At 41.3% G+C, this 24,526-nt stretch overlaps 1 protein-coding gene across 2 annotated transcripts; it reads left to right on the forward strand.

Moving 5' to 3' along the window:
* Positions 1-548: 548 nt before the first annotated feature.
* Positions 549-23,348, forward strand: LOC145459059 (uncharacterized). 2 transcript variants are annotated; one of them, XM_080337648.1, is made up of 16 exons: positions 549-743; positions 798-981; positions 1,041-1,103; positions 1,178-1,223; positions 1,298-1,388; positions 1,453-1,596; positions 3,203-3,369; positions 3,430-3,530; positions 3,942-4,442; positions 4,512-4,646; positions 4,714-4,807; positions 5,116-5,176; positions 5,286-5,422; positions 6,042-6,090; positions 6,211-6,357; positions 6,631-7,099. In XM_080337648.1, exons 1-15 carry the CDS (start codon positions 600-602, stop codon positions 6,313-6,315), a joined length of 2,022 nt encoding a protein of 673 aa, XP_080193774.1. In that variant the 5' UTR covers positions 549-599; the 3' UTR covers positions 6,316-6,357; positions 6,631-7,099. The 2 variants fall into 2 exon arrangements, with proteins under 2 accessions (XP_080193774.1, XP_080193773.1); XM_080337647.1 differs by lacking the exons at positions 4,714-4,807; positions 5,116-5,176; positions 5,286-5,422; ... (1 more) ...; positions 6,211-6,357; positions 6,631-7,099 and adding exons at positions 21,304-21,421; positions 21,696-21,836; positions 22,477-22,537; positions 22,655-22,791; positions 23,059-23,348 and having other exon boundaries at positions 567-743.
* Positions 23,349-24,526: the final 1,178 nt, after the last annotated feature.

Genomic DNA, 24,526 nt, shown 5'->3' on the forward strand with positions numbered 1-24,526 from the left:
AAATTAGCGCAGCGACCGAGTCTGATTACAGGCGGCAAGCTGCGTATCTGATCAGAGACGTTGCGAAGCAGCTTAATTTGTAAGTCTCCAAAATATTAACGTACATCTGACTGCGTTTTGTCCGTTTTCGCTCCACGGAATTGGTTACAGATGTAGCTGATGGGCAGCATCGTACTTAGATGCAACCGTTTTAAACAAGAGCTATGATTTAAACATGTTTGTTTTAAATAGCTTCTCGTTTTAAATGCCACTCTAGCCAGCACAGAGTGCTATTTTCTGCAGTACGACAACGTTCAAAATATACCTAGATATTGCAATGTTGCAAATACTGGCCGGGAGGATCGCTGTTAACCAGTTTATGTATATAGGACCGACGGATAAAGGGTTATGGTAAATTACAAAATCACTGTCATTTGGAAAATTGCGCACTAAAAATCTTCAATCAGATAGTTGAAAATGTATTATCTGACTGCAATATAATTCAGGCGTGTACTCTGGCATTTTATTAGCTGATAGTCAACCCTCAGTTCGACTTTTCGAGTCCATTCTCTACAATCCTGGTTTCGGGTGTAGTCACATATGTCACTTAGCGTCCATGGATGTATAATATGCTGATTATCATCTATACTATGTATGTTCACGTCGATTGTACGTTTTGCAGAAATCAACTGGTCATCAGTAGCGCGATCGTTTACATGAACAGATTCTATATGTTCCATTCGTTCAAAGTCGTTTCCAGAAATGTGAGTATAATGAAGTCCACACTTTATGCGTTATTTAATGAAGTAAATTTCCAGGATATCGCGATTGCGGCGTTGTGTATGTCTGCTGATATTGAGAAGTGTCCGAAGAGACTGGGGGATGTTATCCGCACGCGTCACATGCTTCTACACCCCACCACGCCACAGCCAGACGTAAAAAGTTATAATTCTCTGAGGAACAAAATCCAATATCACGATGTGATACTGATGCAAACACTAGGTAAATATTGTCTTGCTGTAACTCGGCCCTTTGTGGTGCATAATTGTTTTTTGTTCTAGGTTGCGAGTTCAGGGTTGAACATCCGCATAAATATATTGGGCAATGTGCACGACACGTTCCAGGTAGGATATATTCAAGAATACCTAGGACACTCATGTATTCATTCACTTAACGTGTGTTGTCTCCTTCAATACAGCAATTATCGAACTTTCTGAAATGGCATACTCCATAGCAACTTACAGGTGAGTTATTACTGGTTTTATGCACACGACATCAAGCGTTTTACTATCTCAGTGATGTTTCATTTTTTATTCAGCCTTCTCGTGACGCATTTCTGCTTGAAATACGAGCCGACTGAAGTAGCCGCGATGTGCATCCGATTAGCTTGCCAATGGATGGATACAAGGGTTGGTTTAGAGACGGTAAAATGGCGATACTTGTGTATTCATACGTGTAGTCACTTGCCGACAGGTTCCACTAACTTCTGAAGAGAAGCCGTTCTGGGACATCTTGGATTCAAACATTTCCGGTGCATTGGTGGACTGTATGGTGTCTGAGTTCCTAAGAATATTAGAAAGCTATCCCAAGATGTTACAAAAACTGAAAAGTGTTGCGGTAAGTATAACAATAGTACACTCTTAGCGGGTATAGGACGGTAGGAAGGTATGCACGTAAGCACTTATGATTTATAACCACGATATAATTCTGAGTTAGGTTCTGCTTTTGCGTACCACCCTTGCCACCCGATGCACACTCTTTACGGTAAGTGTGTCTTCTTTGCCTATAGTGAGGCGGCAATGCGTTAACACAGTAAAGGCCTATAGACTGTTGATCGTAAAATGCTTTTTCTGAAATTTGATAGGTCAGCATTTTTCAGCGATATTATCGTCATAGACTCCCTGTGGAACTAAAGTTTTACAGGGGTAATCACGTGGCACGCCGCTTCGGCAAACACGTGACTAATCATTTTGCGAAGAACCAGGGTTGTAATGACTCGAGTCCTACTCGAGTCACGATTTTCTGATGACTCGACATGGAATCGAGTCATTGCGCATGACTCAAACACAGCCCCATTTGAATAAAATATTCATATTTATTCCCGAAGCTTTTCGGCTGACCCTCGTCAGGGGATATCGTCAGCAATATTGCGAGAATTCGAATAACTATGTTCAACAACAATATATATCGTTAATTATGACGTCACACAGAAAATATACAAAGTTAGGAAAACGAGAGAACTGAAGCGTTGGCATGGAGATAGCGAAGCAAAACAAGTTAATGCGCGATTTTCAAATGATACACAAATTCTTTCTGTCGGCATAAACTAGGTTTACTCATAGTCATGATGGTGGACTCAAGAACAGACAAATGAAATAAATTGTGACCCTTAGCCAATACAGAGAACATGTCCTCGTGGTAGTTAGCAGCACATGTAAGATTTTCTAGTAAATGTTTGTCGATTGAAGATTTTTGACTCATGGCCTGGTTATGTTCTAGAACAAGCGGGTTATGCTGCGATTTCGAGATATATGATTTGACAGGGTCTGTCAAATGTGTTATGAAGTTCTGTACTCCTAGGCGTCTCTTTCAAACACAGTCATATGACTCGATACTCAGACGGCCAATGCCGACATTTCATCGTAATTTCTAAAAATAATAAAGTAAGCACGCTATTTGGATTTTGTCTATTGGTACTGGTACTTAAAAAAGCTGATAAAAGCGAGGAAAATTAGTGTATTATAAATGCAAACCATTCGATATCACCAAACAGAGTTATAAAAGTGTGTTTAAAACAAGACTTAAACTCGAAACAGAGCAGTCACCACAATCAGTTAGATTAGTAATCGAGTCATAGTACCATGACTCGGACTCGACCCTTTTCTTGCTCACTTGGACTCGGACTTGACTCGGTGGTAAATTGCAAATGTCTCGACTTGACCCGAGTCAAAACTATAAAAGTGAGATTTATGTGTTACTCGGCTACAACCCTGCGAAGAACATATATCCTCGCAAAGGTTTCATTTTCAAATCAAAATAAGTATCTTATGTAGGACGTTACACTTTCGAAATCCTATTTCTGCATTAAAGCAGTTTTCATTCCGATGATATTCATTTAAAAATGAGTAAATGCATTAATATAATAACAACATTGAATGGTCAAATTTTGTACCGCCTAAATAAAGAGGGTGATATCCGTAATCATACATTTATGATATTGCAGGGAAACATAACGCCGAAAGATACGCCGAACCGCTTGGAACCGTGCGCTACGAAAGCTGCAGATCAAGGTCAGACTTCGGGTCGACCCAAAAGGAATCCTCGTACAGCCGAAACGAAGAGCCCGGTTACAAAACAGTTTCCGGAAGCGATTGCTACAATCGGCTCCAAGTACGTTTGCGTGTGGTATCGTGACTTTGCCATCTAATCAATCTACAATTCCTCAAACAGTACAAGAATAGACAAATCAAGGACTATGACTGTCGCTCAGTACCAACAAAGAACGAAAATGACTCAATGGGAAAAAATATGGAAGGACCAATTCGCTGGTGGTAAGTTCCCTTTATTGACGCATCCTCGGCGCTTTTTGCTTATACATCCATAGTTGTAAAGGATGGGTTGGTGCATTATGAAAGTTTGTTTGGTTTCATCATCTAAACTGAACAGTCTTGGTGATGCGTGTACCTGATTTTATTTGAAATATGAATGTGCTAACAAATTGGCATGGCGTAAAGTGACACTATATAGTGTCTATGGACGCGTCTGTATTTGTGTGCGGCGCGCTAGATCGCTAGGCCCCCTAGACAGTTTTATCTTTTCCCCTAAGTATCTACGGGCCGTGCACTTATCAATAAGGGTAAATTGGTTGTTTTCGTTGATAAGATCCTGCAGACAACTACATTACTGCAGACAACAATTAGCGGACGTCCTCGGATCTAACCTTTGTTATTCGTCTCATTCAGTATCAAAGTCACAATCAACCGTTCCCGCCGTTCAGAAAAAAGCTGACCTCTTAGCTGTAAATCACAAAAACGCCGCGCCATCCCAAAATCGCATGGAAACAGCATCAGTACAGCTACAATCAATCATTCCCGCCGATCAGAAGAACATTGACCTACGAGTTGAACATCACACAAAAGCCGCTGCATCCCAACATCGCATGAAAACAGATCCAGGAAAGTCACAATCAACTATCCCCGCCGTTCAGAAGAAAGCTGACCTCCGAGATGAACATCACACGAAGGCTGCGTCATCCCAACACCGCGTGAAAACAGCACCAGTACAAAACGGAGTGCATTCATCAAGCCACTCGCACCAGGAGCAGATTCGAATGAGTTCGTCATTGAAAAAGTCGATTGCAAAATCAACCAAAGAAGCCCGCAGACCTGAAGCTAATCTCGCTTCAACATTAAAGAAGCCGAAGTCTTCCAAATCATACTCGGTAAAAAGGCACAGAGAACCAGGTATGGTGTTTAGGATATAGTCATAGCCAAGCGCACGCAAACTAATTTCGTTTTCACTTGATGCGTCAGATGAAGAGCGACATCAGACCGATTATGTCAACGGTTGGCGGAATTCCGCTGCTAAAGTGACGGATAAAGTCGAGAAAGAAAGACATGAAGTGGCCAGGCCATCAGCTTCAAATCCGGTCAGCACCAAACCACCAAGTAGGAAATTATCACTCTGATATGGCATAGCCTGTGTATTTAACTAAATCGCTCGACTTACATCAAGGTGCGAAAAGACGAAGAATATACGATTTTTCGGAGCTGTCCGAATCGGAAGTTCACGAACTCTGTCAGGCATTGCGAAGCTCTTCCGATCAAAGGTTTGTAAACCCGGGTTCACCGAAAGCAAGCATGGAGTTGTATATCTATAATTTAATAACTTTCAAGAGTATAATCGGCCAGTGACAGTGGCCCTTGAATATGCTTGGAAGTTGGCTGCCGTAAAAAGTTTCCAACATAATATTCGACACGCGATACACGATATTTGATACTTTTGGCGTTGAATATCAATCATTCAGTCTGTAATCTGCTTTGCCGAGGACATTCCTCGTGGTTTGAATAAGTGAGCTCTGCGTAGCAGCAGTACGTTCATAACAAACATTGCTTAACATTGAAAATCTTTTTTCAGATTTCTAGGTGGATATCTCTTCGATATGAGCACCTCCGGTCAGCCAACTGCTAAATTTCAGGTAAGACTTATCCGTGGATTCCAATATAAAATCCTCTCAGCTACTGACAATACAGATTGCGATATTGAATGGTACTTATTTACTGAAATTCCCCTTCTATGTATTTCAGAAGAAAACGCTTCGACCCCAAGTGCCTACAGAGCGCAAGAACCGAGGAAAAGTGAATGGAGCGATTTCAAAAGTGATACCAACGAACGGACACGTCACCGCGCCTTCTATACAAGCAACTGGACCAAAAAAACTCACGTGAGTCACATTTGGTAGCTGTCAGACATGCTACATCACGTTCTCAGTGTTCCTTAATGACGGTATAGTTTTCTGACTTGTTAGAGGCGTGGACCGCGCATCCGCGATGAATTTTACAGTCATATACAACCCCGTTATAAGTCCATCGCTTTAGATCCCGTTGATCTCAGTAATTACTTGTGATATTGTACAACGATTCATCTGTCATGATTTATTATTATTATTGGGATGCTTCTCTTACGTTTGCTGTGGCCCTGTTCCAAGTATTTGTAGTGTGGATGTCCCCATACATTTAACATCCGTAGTGATATGGTTTTACTTAACGTTTGATCCTGAGATTGTTTTGAATATTTAAATCTGGAGATTTACGTGGTCTAGACGCTAACCGTCTGCAGTACACACCAAATGAAAAAGCGTAAGTCGTATCGCCTCGAATACAAACCTATGTAATATATCGATACCCATATGACATTATGTGGTACAGTTATAGTTAGTTCAATCGAGATTTCCGAGCCGCATCATGGTAAAATTGCGACTAGGGTCGTCACAACTCTTCCTTCAACCCTACGGTGCAGCAGCAATTCAATGATCAATATTTCAAGTTTCAAATTACTTTCAGACTTCAACGCAATGGGATCTCCTGCAGTCAGCATCCTGCCAACGTTAAGGTAAGACTTGAAGCTTCCCAAGATTTTAATTCGCGTATCAGTGCTCGACAATATCTACCTGTATCATTACTTAATACTGCCTCCTTACCGAAATGCATTGCCCCTTTTTTGTTTTAAAAGGAAAAGCGTCGATCCCAAATGCCAACAGAGCGCAAAGCTAAAGTAAAATCAACTGGATTGTTGGCGAAATTGATGCGACAGGCCAAACGGACCGAACGGACATGATAAAGAACCGTCAACAATTATCAGGACCGAAAAGATTGTTAAGTGAGTAAAAATTGCAACATCAACTTATATAGTCAACGGGTCGTCGCATTTTGGCGTTGTTCAAAGTTATATTATCCCGGCTTGGATTGTTTGGGCGTCATAATATCGCAAGAGCTTATTCATCACCTCTGCAGCGTATATGGATAAGTCTTTCTCTCACTGTACTGATGTTCCTTTTTGCTCGTAGTTTATCCGCATTGTATGGACAATTTCATTTCAATCGTCTTGCTCTGTACCAAGAACTGAATGTTTAAGTTTGCCATTTTCTTCTAGCGGGGATGCACTTAGCAGGAAGTACGGATTCGACACTACAAAACCGGCACCATTACTACATCCCGACAATGTTCCCTCTAATTTATGACGAGTCTGCGCACGCACCCTAACTCTCTGCGCAGACCGTTGGACAACAGTGCGTAACGACTAAAAAAAGCTCAACACTGCCAAGTTTTTGTGCGCAACCTAAATTTTCGGAGCGCAGGTGCGCAGCTTAGAGGGAACATTGCCTCCAGATGACATCTTCGACAGCGATGACTGATGCATATGGAATAGAGAAGATCGAAATACCGAAAACCACGAAACTCTACATCCCGCTAGCTCGATGACGATATATTCTAGTTAGGCATTTTTGGGAATGCGGCCTTACGTTCACTACACCAATGCAGTTTGTAACATTTCATGTAATTTTTCCTGTTTCATGTCAGTGTGAATTTGAATAAACATAGTACCTATACTGGGGATATTTTGATCACGTATATGCGTCACAGTTTTGTCACGGTTCTGAGTCCCGGATTGAACCAGGATCCGATATATTCGAATTCCCACCACTTTTGCGAGGTAGCGGTAAGGAAGCAGATACTTTAAATACTCAAATATTCCTCCAATTTTCTTCAATTTCGGTCTAGCCCAACGGTAGGTGTCGCTCGCGTTCGACCACTGAGTCGAGCAAACTCGTGAGATATAATTGACTGCACTAAGAGCGTGAGAACTTGACGCTTCGCACGGGCAGTATTTGATAGAGAGACAGACAAGCGAAGCTAGTTTACTGCGGAATATTAGACGCCCCACGTGACAGTGGGTTGAATTCTTGACTGCAATTCAACCAGCTCCCATCCCGAAGAGGATCGATAGGTTCACGTGTGCTGTGATTGCGTGCGGTCAATATGACAATATTAATAGTACAATCTAATACAATAGTTCTTAACACTATTATAGTCGTGGTCCACTTTTGACTTTGGAAACATTCTGTGACCGACCTCAAGACCCCCTCGATATATAGAAGGAATAATGTCTTTGTGTCGTGGTAGTGACGAGTATGCAGAGATACGAATCGCAATTTATTACTGTTCTGTTAATTTCACCGCTTGTTTCATAAATGAAATTCTATACTTCTTCTATGCGAGAAGTGCTCTCCATGACCACTATCGAAGGCCACATTAGTAATATTTTCATCAGTAATGTCATTGCTCTGCACTACACGTGTCTTGGACATTATTTACAAGGTAGGTCTAATGCACAATCCATGCTAGACCGCTGATATGCGAAGTCGATAGCAAAGTGGCATAGGATCAAGTCTACCTTGGAGTCGATAGTCGTTTCGAGTCAACTCTTTTCAAAATGTTTCAAGTCAAGTCACGAGTCTCGTCGTGCCAATGTTCAAAGTACTCAAGTCAAGTCAAGTTAGCCATCTCAAATTTTCCATTTCGAGTTGATTCCAAGACACGTTTGGGCTGATTGTGTATGCAAAGGAAGGATGTTGGACTATAGAGCAGTACCGTAACTTCCGCACCCACAACCCCTTAATGGAGGGTGACCGAGCTTGAAGCAGGCCAAAAATTATTTCGTGAATGAACATAAATTACTGAGTATTTTTTTGAAACTTTATTCAACTTTGTTCAACAATTTTTTTGGCGTCATTAAATTTCATGATTATTGGGCGTCTCTCCCCCATGAAATAGGCATGATTTACCTAGGCTTACCATACGTCCTCTTTTAAGAGGATTTGTCCTCTTTTTTGACTTTTTTGAAAGTGTCCTCGGAGGACGCCCTTTTGTCCTCTTTTTTGAGATTTTGTCCTCTTTTTTGAAAATTTAGGTCAGATTTAGAGGAAATTGCGAGTGATATGCCGCAAATTAGCGCAGAAGTGAAGCTCCGGCGGGTATTTCGGAGGGAAAAGCGGTGATTTCAGCTCTGAGCGAAAAGAAGACATTTTTTTTTTCTTTTTAGTCATCCACCTGGCAATGTGGAGTGGAAAACGTGATTTTGAGCTCTGAGCGGAAGTGATGACCTTTTTTTTTTAGTCAACCGATCATGAAGTGGGAAAAATTTACCGGTTTTTGAGAATTCTTCTCCAGTTTTGCATGTCTGAAATTTCTGATAAAGTGTCCTCTTTTTTCATTTCCGAAATATGGTAAGCCTAGATTTACCGCACTAGACTTTTTCCATTAACCATTACCGCGCCACGACGCACCAACACGTAATAAAGTTTAGGCCAACATGGGATATGACAAAATGTGACAAAAATAGACGGCGAGAAAACCTAGGCCGAAAAGGACATGTTTTGGCTGACCGAAAACATCGATATCTAATTATCCATAGGCGCCTAAATGGCGGGCGCCGAATCTCACTGTCCCAGCAATCTGTACCACATAAGACAAACGCCATCCCACAGGGAAAAATATTTGCCACTGAAAAAATCCCAATTTGGAATCGTGTGCGACTTTTAGTCTAGTTCGTTTGGGCGATTTCAATATATATTCACTATCTAACAGTTCACGAAATAATAACGTGTCCTGTCCAAGACGGCGAATCACTCATCTCTATACCAGAAAATTTGATAATTCTGACAATAATAATTATACAATTATAACTAAACATAACAATATATATGCAATTACCGATATTATTGACCGATTCAGTAAATCAATTATGGAATATTTCGGAGCTTCGAACGATTAGGGTACATGGGCTACCTGCCTACACCGAGTAGAATGAATGTGCTCACAAGTACTGGTGAAAACGTCTGCGGGTGCCCCGAGATCAACGTTTTTTGGAGGTGGGCCGACGAAGTGCTTTTTCGGCGCTGATTTTGTGGATGGCCTGATGGCTGTTGTCAGTGGACTTCGTGCCGTACATTGTATTTGCAGTAGCTAGAGTAGCCTACGTTTGGTGCTAGTGGGCAATGTGCAAGGTTACACGATAGGGGGCTTAGTTGCACACCGAAACGCTTCTTCTCACGATATTGTCTAAGACAAGATTATTTTTCGAGTTGGCGTAGTCGGTTAAATCCACGGCCTTTTGCCCGATAGACTGTAAACGATTATCGGCGATCGACTCACAGCATATGGATCATATCATGAAAATTATTAATTACGAAAAAAACCCTCAAATTGTCACTATTTAGCACCGTATACTTGCAAAAAAACGATTGGATACATTACATTTTTGGTTGATTTCAATTTTTGAAAGTCCACCGGCCCGCCATATATTTCTTGAAATTTTACCGGTCCGCGAGATGAAAAAGGTTGATAACAACTGATGTAGTCAATATGCATTCACGCATATTGTTGATATATCGGGTTCCAGTTTGAGAACCTAACCTAACCACGATTACCTCAAGCCGCTTTCATGAAAATGGAGCTTGGAAATGAGCCGGCCAAGAAGCTTGAAACGATTGATCGAAACCAGGGTCCACCAGCTCAAAACGGGTCGCATAAAGCCTCTTCTCAAATTTTGTAGTATACCAATAAAATAGGCCACACAGTTTAACAAGTATACATTTATAAAAACTTTACGTTAGCACAGCGCCGTGCTCTCTAATACGCGATGTGCACAGTTGCCATAAAAGAAATAATATAATATTAAAAAAAAATGCAAATATAACAAAAAATATCGTGATCATCACTTTTTTCTGCTTTGATATGTGAGCTGCGCCCGATACTTGACAACTTTTTGGTGGCTAAAGAATCGATTGGGGTTAGCTGGACATGGAACTTGCTGGAAAACTATCTTGCTGTAAAGCATGATCTTATAGGGAAGTCCCAGTTCTTTTTCTAAGCGCCTTGGTCATGGTAATGTTTGAACCTTTACATGTCAAGGCAATATGCCGTATTGCGCATTCATATCAGCTAATTCTTCATCCATGGAATGCTATTACCATCGCCGACGTCGTATCAGCTATTGAGGTATGGTGATATTGGCAGAGGTGGTCAAAGTAATCGAGAAAGCTACTCAAGTAGAAGTAGAAGTAGCAATGGAAAAATCTACTCAAGTACGAGTAGAAGTACTTCTTCCATATACAACCTAATACTACTTGAAGTAGAAGTAGATTTGACTGACTTTAACTCTACTCAAGTAAGTAAGTAGTTGGGAAAACGATCGGAATTCGTTCGCATGGATTTTCAAAAGCTGCAAATTGAGCTATGCGAAAATACCATGGTATGGCGCCCGCCCCATATTATACGGCCCATGGTTTAGTCGAAGAGAAATACGAAGTTGTATCGGATACGGTGTAAACACTTTGCGCGATTAGTAAACGTTAATGAAAATATGGCGAATCGTAAAAATGCTATATTGTGGGGCTTTATTTTCTGAAATTAAAGGCATTATACTATACTTGCTTTTATCCTTCAACATGTATGTTCTCCAGACAGAAGAACAGATACTAATTAGAACTCAAAGTATGATTCTGGGAATTTAAAGTGAAATGTAACTACTAGTTCTAAAATCGGAAAATGTATTTCATATCTTTAGTCGAGAAAGTTTCAAAGGTGGTACACGTTAATCTGATGCTAAAAAAGTAAGAGTCCATATTAGGACACGCCACGGACTGATAGATTACGATATGATAACTAAATGCTAGATTGCGAAACATCGCAGTTTCGAACGCTATGATGGGGCATATATACTGTGTTGAAATACTTCATATGGGCGACAATTCGGTGTGAACGGAACCGCTACCTAAATTATATTCGCCGATATTTTCGTGAAATCATATTGGTCACTTCATATCCACTGAGCGCGAAGCGCGACAATAACCGTGGGCTTTACTCAACTTTTATGAAAATTAAATGTTGATACTCCGTGAAAACAGCCCCGAACTTCCTCAGGCTATCTTCCTGCTTGGAGGATTAAACTACATCTACTTCACAAACTGAAAATAGCGAAAAATAAGTAAGTAGATCACAAAATATTACGAAGTAGGAGTAGAAGTAGCGGTAAATGAGATATACTTGAGTAAGTACCAAAGTGGCTGAAAACAATTTGAGTACTTCAACAAAAAAGTAGAAGTACTTCGTTACTAACCACCTCTGTATATTGGACACAGGAGAAAAGACGACCATTGATCTAATCAATGAATGTTTCTAGTCTGGGCAATGCAAATGACAGCCCCCATGCTCTGATTAGATTTCAAACATCTGATTTCGCGGATTTCACCAATACGCATACAATTTGTGCAAATGCATGGCTAAAACTCTCAACGTAACCAGGCTGAGTCCACAAAATTCTAAAAGTTCTCATTCCGGTATGCATGAGCTCTTGGGGCCCCTCTAGGGGTCACAAAAGGCCTCTAAAGACAACGATTGGTTGCACATGATGACATGCGTGTTGCATGATTCCATTGATTTTACCAGAGTGTCGAAAGCATTAGGGATGGTGTGAACGTGAGTTTCACGTTCGCGTTTTGTGTGTGACTGTGAATCCTCGGAAATTTAGAGGTTCACGTTCGCAAACGAACCTTGGTAGGTTCCGCACTGTGAACCTTTTTCATATATTACAATTTTCGCTCCATTATAACATCTTTGGTTAAAATTTACTGTATTTCAACTGCGGGCCAGTCTATGCATGGCGCTGGCACTACAAAAAAGTCACCACTAAACGGGCATGCACCTTGACAATCTCAAAAATTTTACTTGATTTGTTACAAAAGTTTGCTCGAAATATCCAGCTTTCCGTTTCTGAATATTTAGTGACTCTCTGGTGTGAACATTAAGAACGAAATAAACTACATGTAGGTAGTCAGCGAATGATGCATATTCATTTATTCAACCAATTAGTGAAATTGATATCATTGTCTGATGTAAAATATCTAGCAGGCGTACGTGGTGAGTCTTGATGTTTATTGTAATATTGTATCATAAAAACCAAATCCGGGCGATTGGGGTATTGGCTACTGCTGTAACTTGTTAAATGGGTAATATCGGTGGCAAGTACACAAACCCGTTTTACACTATGCTCAATATCAACGTATAGCAATACTCGGACGCCGAATATATTGTGCGGTCTGGCCTATACCCTTAAGGCGTAAGCATCCTTGCAAGTCCTCGACGAAATTGTTGGCATATTGACGGAAAATATTGACTTTAGTGGATTATTATATATGATATAGGCCAGGGTTGTAACCAAGTCACAAAGCTTCAAGTCACAAGTCAATCTCACTTTTATGGTTTTGACTCGAGTTAAGTCGAGTCACGTTCAATTCACCACTGAGTCAAGTCCGAGTCCAAGTCATCGAACAGAGGTTCGAGTCCGAGTCATGGCATTATGACTCGAGTCCGAGTCCAAGTCATTGTGTTGACTGCTCAGTTTCCAGTTAAAGCCCCGTTAAACCCACTTATATACCTCTGTTTGATGATATCGAATGGTTCGCATTTATAATATATATATTTTCCTCACTTTTTAACAGTTTCTGTTCGCATTTTCAAGCACAAGTACCAATATACGAAATCCCAATAGGCTGGTTACTTTACTGTTCTTCGAAATGACAATCAAATGTCGGTCTTGACCGTCTGAGTCTCGAGTCATATAACTTGGTTCGAGTCATGAGCAATGACTTGAGTCCAAGTCGAGTCAATACACAGATGTATTCGAGTCTTGTCGAGTCATTTCCGTATTTTGAGAAAACGACTCGAGTCAAGTCGAGTCATCAGAAAGTCGTGACTCGAGTCTGACTCGAGTCGAGTCATGACTCGAGTCATTACAACCCTGATATAGGCTATCACTTCACTGAAATCTAGGGTTGGAATTAGCAAAATGACGTGACGTGACGTCATAAGGTTCACGTTCACGTTCACACAGAGCCTTTAAAAATGGTTTGCGTTCCGACGTACCTGAACCTTTCAGAGGTTCACACCATCCCTAGAAAGCATGTATTGTATTTAGCATGACGCAACGCATGTCCATTTTCCATGTTCATAGAAACGATACTTTTGTTAGACGCAAACGCTACAGGGTACAGCCAGCGCTATGTTTAAGATTAATTCAGGACATGATGAACAAATAATAGCTGCTCCACAAAATCTTTTACAGCATGACTGCATTATTGTGAAGGAAACGGTTACAGCCTAGGCCTACATGCCGTGTTTTCATCGGGGAAAACCGGATCCGGCTCGCGGGACGTATGTTGCCCGCTCCTATGTTAGATAGTGATACAGAATAAGGCATTTGTTATATATCGTTTGGTATCGAACTACTGTGCAATACAACTAACCTGAACAAACGTGTGCGTTTTACGAGATCAGTTCCAATTACTGCAATATAGCGCAGCTGCAATTCATTTATTACCTAACCGTACAATATGTTTAATGGGTTGTATTGCATGCCTTTACCCATGAATATAAGATGATAAATTAATTGATTTCCCACTCAATTCAGCCAAGCGTCATCGAAACCAAAGCGTCCAAATTCATCGACTGTAGCTTATTTACTAGTCGAAAGAATCCAAGACACGAATCGATTCATGGTGATATAATGTAGCTCAGGGTTGCAATGACTCGAGTCCGACTCGAGTCACGATTTTCTAAAGACTCGGCTTGACTCGAGTCATTTTCTCAAAATACGGAAATGACTCGACTCGACTCGAGTCAATATGTGAATTGACTCGACTTGGACTCGAGTCATTGCGCATGACTCGAACCAAGTCATATGACTCGAGACTCAGACAGCCAAGACCGATATTTCATTATTATTTTGAAGAATAGTAGAGTAACCACCCTATTGGGATTTCGTCTATTGGTACTGGTACTTGAAAATGCGACCAGAAACTATTATAAGTGAGGAAAATTAGTATATTATAAATGTGAACCATTCGATGTCACCAAACAGAGTTATAACAGTGGTTTTAACAAGACTTTAACTGGATACCGAGCAGTCAACACAATGACTTGGACTCGGACTCGAGTCATTATCCCATGACTCGGAATCGAACCTCTGCTCGATGACTTGGACTCGGACTTGACTCGGTGGCCAATTGAAAATGACTCGACTTGACTCGAGACAAAACTTCAAAAGTGAGATTGACTTGTGACTCTGAGCTTTATGACTTGGTTACAACCCTGATGTAGCTTCCCTTATCAAATGGCTTGTTCAATTGTTTAATTAACGATGCCGGATATGTTTTGCATGGGAAGGTACTTGATAATCGCGACGCGTGGAACAAACAGTGGAGACCGCAGTCTCTACTCTTATCTGTACGTTTCTATCTTAATTGCATACCGCTACTCGTTATAACCAATACATAGGGTCACCTACGCTTGCGATTATTTGCGCTTTCGATTCTAGACAATAGGAGTGCGACGCCCGGATTATGATGATGTGACTTTGGGAATAACACCTTCTTTATCAGCTCTTACATTATATCTTTAGCCCCAGTTGTCCATGAGGTTAGAAATACGCGCCGTCTAGCCAACACAACGCATTCTACGTGAGCAAGTAGCGGACGCCACTTCTTAAGTATGGAGAATTCAAGGACAGCGCATAGATGGATTTTTACGGAAGATCAGCTTCGAAATTCGCCCAGTCGGAAGAAAATTAGCGCAGCGACCGAGTCTGATTACAGGCGCCAAGCTGCGTATTTGATCAGAGACGTTGCGCAACAGCTCAATTTGTAAGTCTCCAAAATATTAACGAACATTTGACTGCGTTTTGCCTGTTTTCGCACCATGTAATTGGTTACAGAAGTAGCTGATGGCCAGCATCGTACTTAGATGAAACCGTTTTAAACAAGGGATGCAAATTATAGTATTGATATGAAAATGCGATACTAATCCTTTATTTACTAGAAGACCCTGTTTTGTAAAATATCATGGCATGGCGCCCCATCCCATTTTATAAGGCCCCAAGTTTAGGCGAAGAGCAATACGGATAAGTTGTATCGGATACAGTTTCAACACTTTGCGCGATTAGTATACGTTAATAACAAATATTGTGGATCGTAAAATTTATACTTGGTGTAGATTTATTTTCGGAAAATAGAGGCATTACTACACTTGCTTTTATGCTTCAACATTGTTCTGCAGACAAAAGAACTGAAAGTAATTAGAACTCAAAGTATGATACTCCAACTATCATACTCGGAATTGAAAATGAAATACAAATACCACTTCTAAAAATCGGAAAATATATTTCATGTCTTTTGTCCATAAAGCTTCAAAGGTTGTCTGCTAAAATAGGTGTAACGTTCCAAAAAATCAGGACACGTCATGGGCTGCTAGATAACGATAGGATAGGTAATTGCTAGATTACGAAATGGTAGTTTCAAACGTTATGGTGGGCCATATTTACTGTGATGAAATATTTGATAGGAGCGACAATGCGGTGTGAGCGGAACCATAAACAATCCGGTACCTAAATTATATTCGCTGATACTTTCGTGAAAACATACTTGTCACTCCACAACTACTGTGCGCGAAGCGCAACAAAATGTCTGGACATTTACTTGACTTTTTTGAGTATTAAATGTTGGTACTCCGTGAACACAGCCCCAAAATTCCTCAGGCTATCTTTCGTATTGGGGGATTAAACTACTTCTACTTGACAAACTGAAAATAGCGAAAAGTAAGTGAGTAGATCACAAAATATTACGAAGTAGAAGTAGAAGTAGAGAAAGCCGGTCTACTTGAGTAAGTACCAGAAGTAGAGGAAAACTTCTTTAGTACTTCCAAAAGGTAGAAGTACTTCGTTACTGACCACCTCTGCCAATCAGATAATTTAAAATGTTTTATCTGACTGCAATATTTATTCAGGCGAGAACTTTGCCATTTTATTAGCTGATAGCCAGCCCTCAGTGCGACTTTTTGAGTCCATTCCCTACTATCCACTAATATCTGGGTTCTGGTGTAGTCACATATGTCACTTATGTCCATGCATGTATAATATGTTGATTATAATCAGTACTGTATATTCACGTCGACTGTACGTTTTGCAGAGATCAACTGGTCATCAGTACCGCGATCGTTTACATGAACAGATTCTATATGTGCCATTCGTACAAAGCCGTTTCCAGAAATGTGAGTATAATGAAGTCCACACTTTATGCGTTATTTAATGAAGCAAATTTCCAGGATATCGCGATTGCGGCGTTGTTTCTGTCTGCTAAAATTGAGGAGTGTCCGCAGAGACTGGAGCATGTTATCCGCGCGCGTCACATGCTTGTACACCCTGGCACGCCACAGCCAGACGTGAAAAGTTATAATTCCCTTGCGGAGAACATCGTAAATCACGAGTTGATACTGCTGCAAACCTTAGGTAAATATTGTCTTGCTTTAACTCGGCCTTTGTGCTTCATAATTGTTCTATGTTCTAGGTTTCGAGTTCATGGTTGAACATCCGCATAAATATATTGTGCAGTGTGCGCAGTATGTTCCAGGTAGGATATATTCAAAAATGCTTAGGACACTTATGTATTCATTCACTTATCGTGTGTTGTTTTCTTCAATATAGCACTCATCGAACTTTCTGAAATGGCATACTCCATAGCAACTTACAGGTGGGTTGTTACTATGGTTTTATGCACACGACATCAAGCGTATTTTACTATCTCCGTGATGTTTTATTTTTTATTCAGCCTTCTCGTGACCAATTTCTGCTTGAAATACAAGCCGACTGAAGTAGCCGCGATGTGCATCCGATTAGCTTGCAAATGGATGAATACAGGGGTTGGTTTAGAGGCGGCAAAATGGCGACACTTGTGTAGTTATATGTGCAGTCATTTGCCGACAGGTTCCACTAACTTCGGACGAAAAGCCGTTCTGGGAGACCTTGGATTCAGCCATCTCCGGTGCATTGGTGGACTGTATGGTCTCTGAGATCCTAAGAATATTACAAAGGTATCCCAAGATGTTGCAGAAACTGAACAATTTTGCGGTGAGTATAAGAATAGTACATTCTTAGCGGAATAAAGTGTGTATTCGTACAATTGTACCAACCGTGATATATGAGACCAGAACATACCTCCGGCAGACCGCGGTCAAAATCAAATATCACATTTTAATCGAAATGATGCTCGCAGGTATAGGACGGTAGGAAGGTATGCGCATAGGCACTTATGATTTATACCCACGATATAATTCTGAGTTAGTTTCTGCTTTTGCGTACCACCCTTGCCACCCTATGCGCACTCTTTACGGTAAGTGTGTCGTGTTTGCCTATAGCAGTGGTCGGGAACCTTTTTTGTCCGAAGAGCCATATTGGCCCTATTTTTTACATCTTAACTGCCAAAGAGCCATATATGCCAATCAACTGTTACGTCACAATTGAAAATTCGTGACGTCATGGTAGCACTAATTCGATCTGACTACATGGGATTGCTCGTGTGCGTCATATTTTCTCTGTAAAAACTGGTATTTATTGTTCGAAAATAAAGTTTGAAACGAGAGGTAAGGCACAGACAGGCTATGCAAGTCTCACCATTGATAACGCAATTCATCGTAAGTAGCTTGGAATTTATTATAACTGATTTTAATCGAATGTGACTGTCACACTGATTCCAAAAATTTAAATACTTATCGACTTCTCAATTCTCAAAGTCTTCGGCGGTATAACATAACGTCGCGCTACAGGCATATATTTTACCGCCTGTACTACACAGAGCTATATACTTACCAATCAAGAACGTGGATGGCTATGGCGTTGTTTGTAATTCGAGTTTGTTATTGTGAATGTCCAATCCACACCAGTTCATTTCGCGCCGTGGATCAGGAAGACAATGTGCATTTGAAAACTACGTTTTGAAATGGGCGCCGCCATGCTCTTTGATTAATCAACGTATCGCACAATGCAAGATTTCGAGTCGGGTACACAGAATTCGCAAGTGATATTGGCCAACGGCGTGACAGTAACCTAAATTAGATAATTTTGAAATGAGGGGCTCGAGCCCCTAAACCTGAAGATGGCATTTTCTTTACCTCTCAAAGACATGTTTATACTGCCACGAGAATAATTATTCTGGCCGTGATGAAAATTTACCAACAAGTCGCTGCAATATTGATCAATTCCGCACAAAAATAAATATTTGGCAAAGAGCCATATCTTATACCCAAAAGAGCCATATATGGCTCGCGAGCCATAGGTTCCCGACCACTGGCCTATAGTGAGGCGGCAATGCGTTAACACAGTATAGGCCTATAGACTGTTGATCGTAAAATGCCTTTTCTGAAATTGAATAGGCCAGCATTCTCAAGCGATATAGTCGTCATGGACTCCCTGTGGAACTAAAGTTTTACATGGGTAATCCCGTGGCACGCGGCTTCGGCGAACACGTGATTAACCCTTTTGCGAAGATCAAGAATTGTAATGACTCGTGTCCTACTCGAGTCCCGATTTTCTGATGACTCGACTTGGACTCGAGTCATTGCGCATGACTCGAGACTCAGACGGCCAATGCCGACATTTCGTCGTAATTTCGAAGAGTAGTAAAGTAACCACGCTATTTGGATTTCGTCTATTGGTAATGGTACTTGAAAATGCGACCATAAACTGCTAAGATTGAGGAAAATTAGTATATTATAAATGTGAACGATTCGATATCGCCACACCGAGTAATAAAAAGTGGGTTTAACAATAAAGACTTCAACTCGAAACTGAGCAGTCAACACAATGTTTTGGATTCGGACTCGATTCATAATACCATGACTCGGACTCGACCATTTTCTTGCTTACTTGGACTCGGACTTGACTCGGTGGTGAATTGAAAATGACTCGACTTGACTCGAGTCAAAACTATAAAAGTAAGATGCACTTGTTACTTGGGGGTAACCCTGCGAAGAACATATATCCACGCAAAGGCTTCATTTCAAATCGAAATAAGTTTCTTATATATGACTTTACACATTCGAATTCCTATTTCTGCATTAACGCAGTTTACATTCCGATGATATTCATTCAAAAATGAGTAAATGCATTAACATTAACATAATAACAACATTGAATGGTCAAATTTTGTACCGCCTAATCAAGAGGGTGATATCCGTAATCATTTTTGATATTGCAGGGAAACATAACGCCGAAAGATACGACGAACCGCTTGGAACCGTGCGCTACGAAAGGTGCAGATCAAGGTCAGACTTCGGATCGATCCAAAAGGAATCCTCTTGCGGCCGAAACGAACAGCCCGGTTACAAAACAGTCTCCGGACGCGATTGCTACAATCGGCTCCAAGTACGTTTGCGTGTGGTATCGTGACTTTGCCATGTAATCAATCAATCTATTATTCCTCAAACAGTACAAGAATCGACAAATCACAGACGACTGTCGCTCAGTACCACCAAAGGACGAAGATGGCTCAATGGGAGAAAAGATGGAACGACGAATTCGCGGGTGGTAAGTTCCCTTCATTGACGCATCCTCGGCGCTTTTTGCATATACATCTATAGTTGTGAAGGATGGGTTGGTGCATTATGAAAGTTTGTTTTGTTTTATAAGCTAAACTAACTGTCTTGGTGATTCGTTTATCTGATTTCATTTGATATATGAATGTGCTAACAAATTAGCAAGCGGAAAAGTGTCTCTAGACTCGTGTGTAGTGCGGACGGCGCGGTAGACGGCTAGGACCCCTTCTCCCCTAAGTATCTACAGGCCGTGCACTTAGCAATAAGGGTAAATTGGTTGTTTTCGTTGCAAAGATTCCAAATTACTGCAGACAACAATTAGCGGACGTCCTCGGATCTAACCTTTGTTATTCGTATCATTCAGTATCAAAGTCACAATCAACCGTTCCCGCCGTTCGGAAGAAAGCTGACCACCTAACTGTAAATCACACCGAAGCCGCGGATTCCCGACACCGCATGAAATCAGCACCAGTACAGTCACGATCAGCCATTTCCGCCGTTCAGAAGAAAGCTGACCTCCGAGTTGAACATAACACAAACGCCGCGACATCCCAAAATCGCATGGAAACAGCACCAGTACAGTTACAATCAACCATTCCCGCCGATCAGAAGAACACTGACCTCCGATTTGAACATAACAAAAAAGCCGCTGCATCCCAACATCGCATGGAAACAGATTCAGGACAGTCACAATCAACTATCCCCGCCGTTCAGAAGAAAGCTGACGCCCCAACTGTAAATCACACCAAAGCCGCGGAATCCCGATATCGCATGAAATCAGCACCGGTACAGTTACAATCAACCATTCCTGCCGTTCAGAAGATAGCTGACCTCCGAGTTGAACATCACACAAAAGCTGCGTCATCCCAACATCGCGTGAAAACAGCACCAGTGCAAAATGGAGTGCTCCCAGCAAGCCACTCGTACAAGGAGCAGATTCGAATGAGTTCGTCATTGGAAAAGTCGAGTTCAAAAGCGACCAAAGAAGCCCGCAGACCTGGAGTTAATCTCGCTTCAACATCGAAGAAGCAGAAGTCTCCCAAATCATACTCGGTAAAAAGGCACAGAGAACCAGGTATGGTTTTAAGAAATATTCATTGCCAAGCACACGCAAACTAATTTCGTTTTCATTTGATGCGTCAGATGAAGAGCGACATCAGACCGATCATGTCAACGGTTGGCGGAATCCCGCTGCTGAAGTCACGGATAAAGTCAAGAAAGCAAGACACGAAGTAGCAAGGCCATCAGCTTCAAACCCGGTCAGCACAAAACTACCAAGTAGGAAATTATCACTATGATGTGGGGTAGCCTATGTATTTAATTACCTCGCTCAACTTACATCAAGGTGCGAAAAGACGAAAAATATACGATTTGTCGGAGCTCTCCGAATCGGAAGTTCAGGAACTCTGTCAGCTAATTCGAAGCTATCTGGGTACCACGATTTCACCGGAAGCAAGCATTGAGTGAGTTGATTATCTATAATTTAATAACTTTCGAGAGCATAAACGGCGAGTGACATTGACCCTTGAATATACTTGGAAGTTGGGTGCTGTAAATAGTTTCCAACATTATATACGAAACTCGATACACGATATTTGATCGTTTTGGCGTTGAATATCAATCATTCAGTCTGTAATCTGCTGTGTTGAGTATATTCTTTGTGGTTTGAATAAGTGAGCGCTGTGTAGCAGCAGTACGTTCATAACTTATATTGCTTAACATTGAAATCTTTTTCAGATCTCTAGGCAGATATTTCTTCGATATGACCACCCCCGGACAAGTGAAAGTGAAAGTGAAGGGAATGATGTCGAAAGCGATGTCAACGAACGGACACGTCACCGCGCCTGCTGTACAAGCACCAGGACCCACAAAACTCACGTGAGTCAAATTTCATAACCGTCAGACATGCGACATCACGTTCTCAGAGTTCCCTAATGTCGGCATAGTCTTCTGATCAGCGAAATGTTGGTGGAGGCGCGGACCACGCACCCGCCTTGAATTTTACAGTAATATGCAACCCTGTTATAAGTATCGGTTTGGTTCGTGTTGATCTCAGTGATTAGGCCTACCTTTGATATTGTACAACATTCATCTGCGACGATTTATTATTATCAGGGGGATGCTTCAGTTACATTTGCTGTTGCCCTGTACCAAGTCTTTGTAATGTGGAATGTCTTCATACATTTAATATCCGTAGTAATACGGTTTTACTCAACCTTTGATCCTGAGATTGTTTTGATCGTCGACTATTTAAATCTGGAGGTTTACATGGCCTAGACTCCAACCGTCTGCAGTACACACCAAATGAAAAAGCTTGAGTCCCACCGCCTCGAATACAAACCTATGTAATATACCGATAGTCATATGACAATACGTGGTCCAGCTATAGTTAGTGGAGTCGAGATATCCGAGTCGAATCATGGTAAAATTGCGACTAGGGTCATCACAACCCTTCCTTCAACCCTATGGCGCAGCAGCAATTCAATGATCAATATTTTAAATTTTTATTCGTTTTCAGGGACCAACGCAATGGTTTTCACGATGAGACCTCCAGCAGTCAGCATTCTGCCAAAGTTACGGTAAGACTTGAAGCTTCCCAAGATTTTTAATTCGCGTATCAGTGCTCACAATATCTACCGTCATCATTACTTTATACTGCCTCTTTACTGAAATACATTGCTCCTTTTGTATTTTAGAAGGAAAAGCGTCGATCCCAAATGCCAACAGAGCGCAGAGCTAAAGTAAAAGCAAGTGGATTGTCGGGGAAAGTGATGCCATCGAACGAACATATCGACGTACCGTTTACACAAGTATCAGTACCGAAAAGTTTCAAGTGAGTAACTATTGCAACATCAACTCATGTTCAACGGGTCGTCGCATTTTGGCGTTGTTCAAAGTTGTATTATCACGGCTCAGACTGTTAGAGCGTCATATTGAAAGAGCCAATTCATCGCCTCTGCAGCGTATATGGATAAGTCTATCTCTCACTGTACTGATATTCCTGTTTGCTCGTAGCTCATCCGCAATCGATGGATAATTTAATTTTAATGGTTTTGCTCTGTTCCGAGAACCGAATGTTTAAATTTGCCATTTCTTTTAGCGGGGATGCACTTAGCAGGAAGTACGGATTCGACCCTACAAAACCGGTACCATTACTGCCTCCAGATGACATTTTCGATAGCGATGACTGATGCATAAAGATTAAAGAAGATTCGAAACACGGCAAACCACAGAACTCTACATCCCGCTAGCTCGGTGACGAGATATTCCAGATAGGTATCCTGGGAAAGGCGGCCTTACGTTTACTACACCAATGCAGTTTGTATTATTTTATGTAATTTTTCCTGTTATATGTCAGTGTGAATTTGAATAAACATAGGACCCATTGTAGATGTTTTGATTACGTATATGCGTCACAGTTCCGAGACCAGGATCCGACCAGGATCCGATATATTCGAATTCCCTCCACTTTTGCGAGGTAGCAGTGCGTAACAAACTGCGCCACTCGCTTCCCCCAAACAATCCTCTAAATTTTTTTCAAATTTGGTCGAGCCCAACGGCAGGCGTCACTCGCATTCGACGACTGAGTTTAGCAAATCCCTGGGATAATTTACTGCACAAAATGCGTGCGAAATTGACACTTCGCACCAGCAGTATATAGATTTACAGACGAGTGAAGTTTGTTCAGTACGGGATATCAGGCGCCCTAGGCGACAGTGGGTTGACTTCTTCACTGCAAACTATTCAGTTCCCAGCACGATGGAAATCCATAAGTCCGCAAATTTGGGATTACGTTGGCGCAATATGAATGCAACCAACTCATAAAGTGGTTCAATTTCATTCAAAAATATTCCGTGGCCCACCACAAAACTCTAGTCGAAACATACAGTGGAAGGAATTATGTCTTTATGGCGCGGTAGTGACGCGTATGCAGTTTAAAGCACATTCCATTACATGTGTAGTGACATTGGAAATAATTTATTACTGTTTCGGTATTTCCCCGTTTTTTTCATTAGTGAAATTCTGTATGCATATTGCATACAGCATATCGTGAAGTGGCCTACGCTACTCTCCATGACAACCATCGAAGGTCGGTATTGCTAAGAACAAACATAACGGCCACATCACTAAAGCCAGGTAATTGCTCTGCACCTATGAATATTCAGTTTTTGGACCATTTTTACCAGAAAGATGTGAAATGAGTGTGCATCTTTTTACCTTCTCGAGATTTGGTATCAACTGTCAATACAACGACTCGTATGTAACGGTGACTATGGCTAGGGCTGGGCAAAATCGAGTACCTGAGTGATTCGATTCTGAATCACGTTATATGCTTCGAGTCGAGTCGAGTATTCGAGGATCACTCATTATGACGTCACAGCAGGAATGAGACGTCAATTTTCAAATATGTACCTTTTATGCCACCACAAAGAATACAATGAGTGTTATCCATCGCAATCCCATTAAAGATGTTTGGTGTTTTTTGATCATACCGATTTCCCTGCACTTTGTGACAATGTTGTGGGATCATTGCGACTTCGAAAATGTGCTGCTATTTCCAGTAACGG

The sequence above is a fragment of the Botryllus schlosseri genome, chromosome 16 (assembly GCF_051294905.1).
Source record: "Botryllus schlosseri isolate E-star chromosome 16, Bs_hap1, whole genome shotgun sequence".
Taxonomy (NCBI): Eukaryota; Metazoa; Chordata; class Ascidiacea; order Stolidobranchia; family Styelidae; genus Botryllus; species Botryllus schlosseri.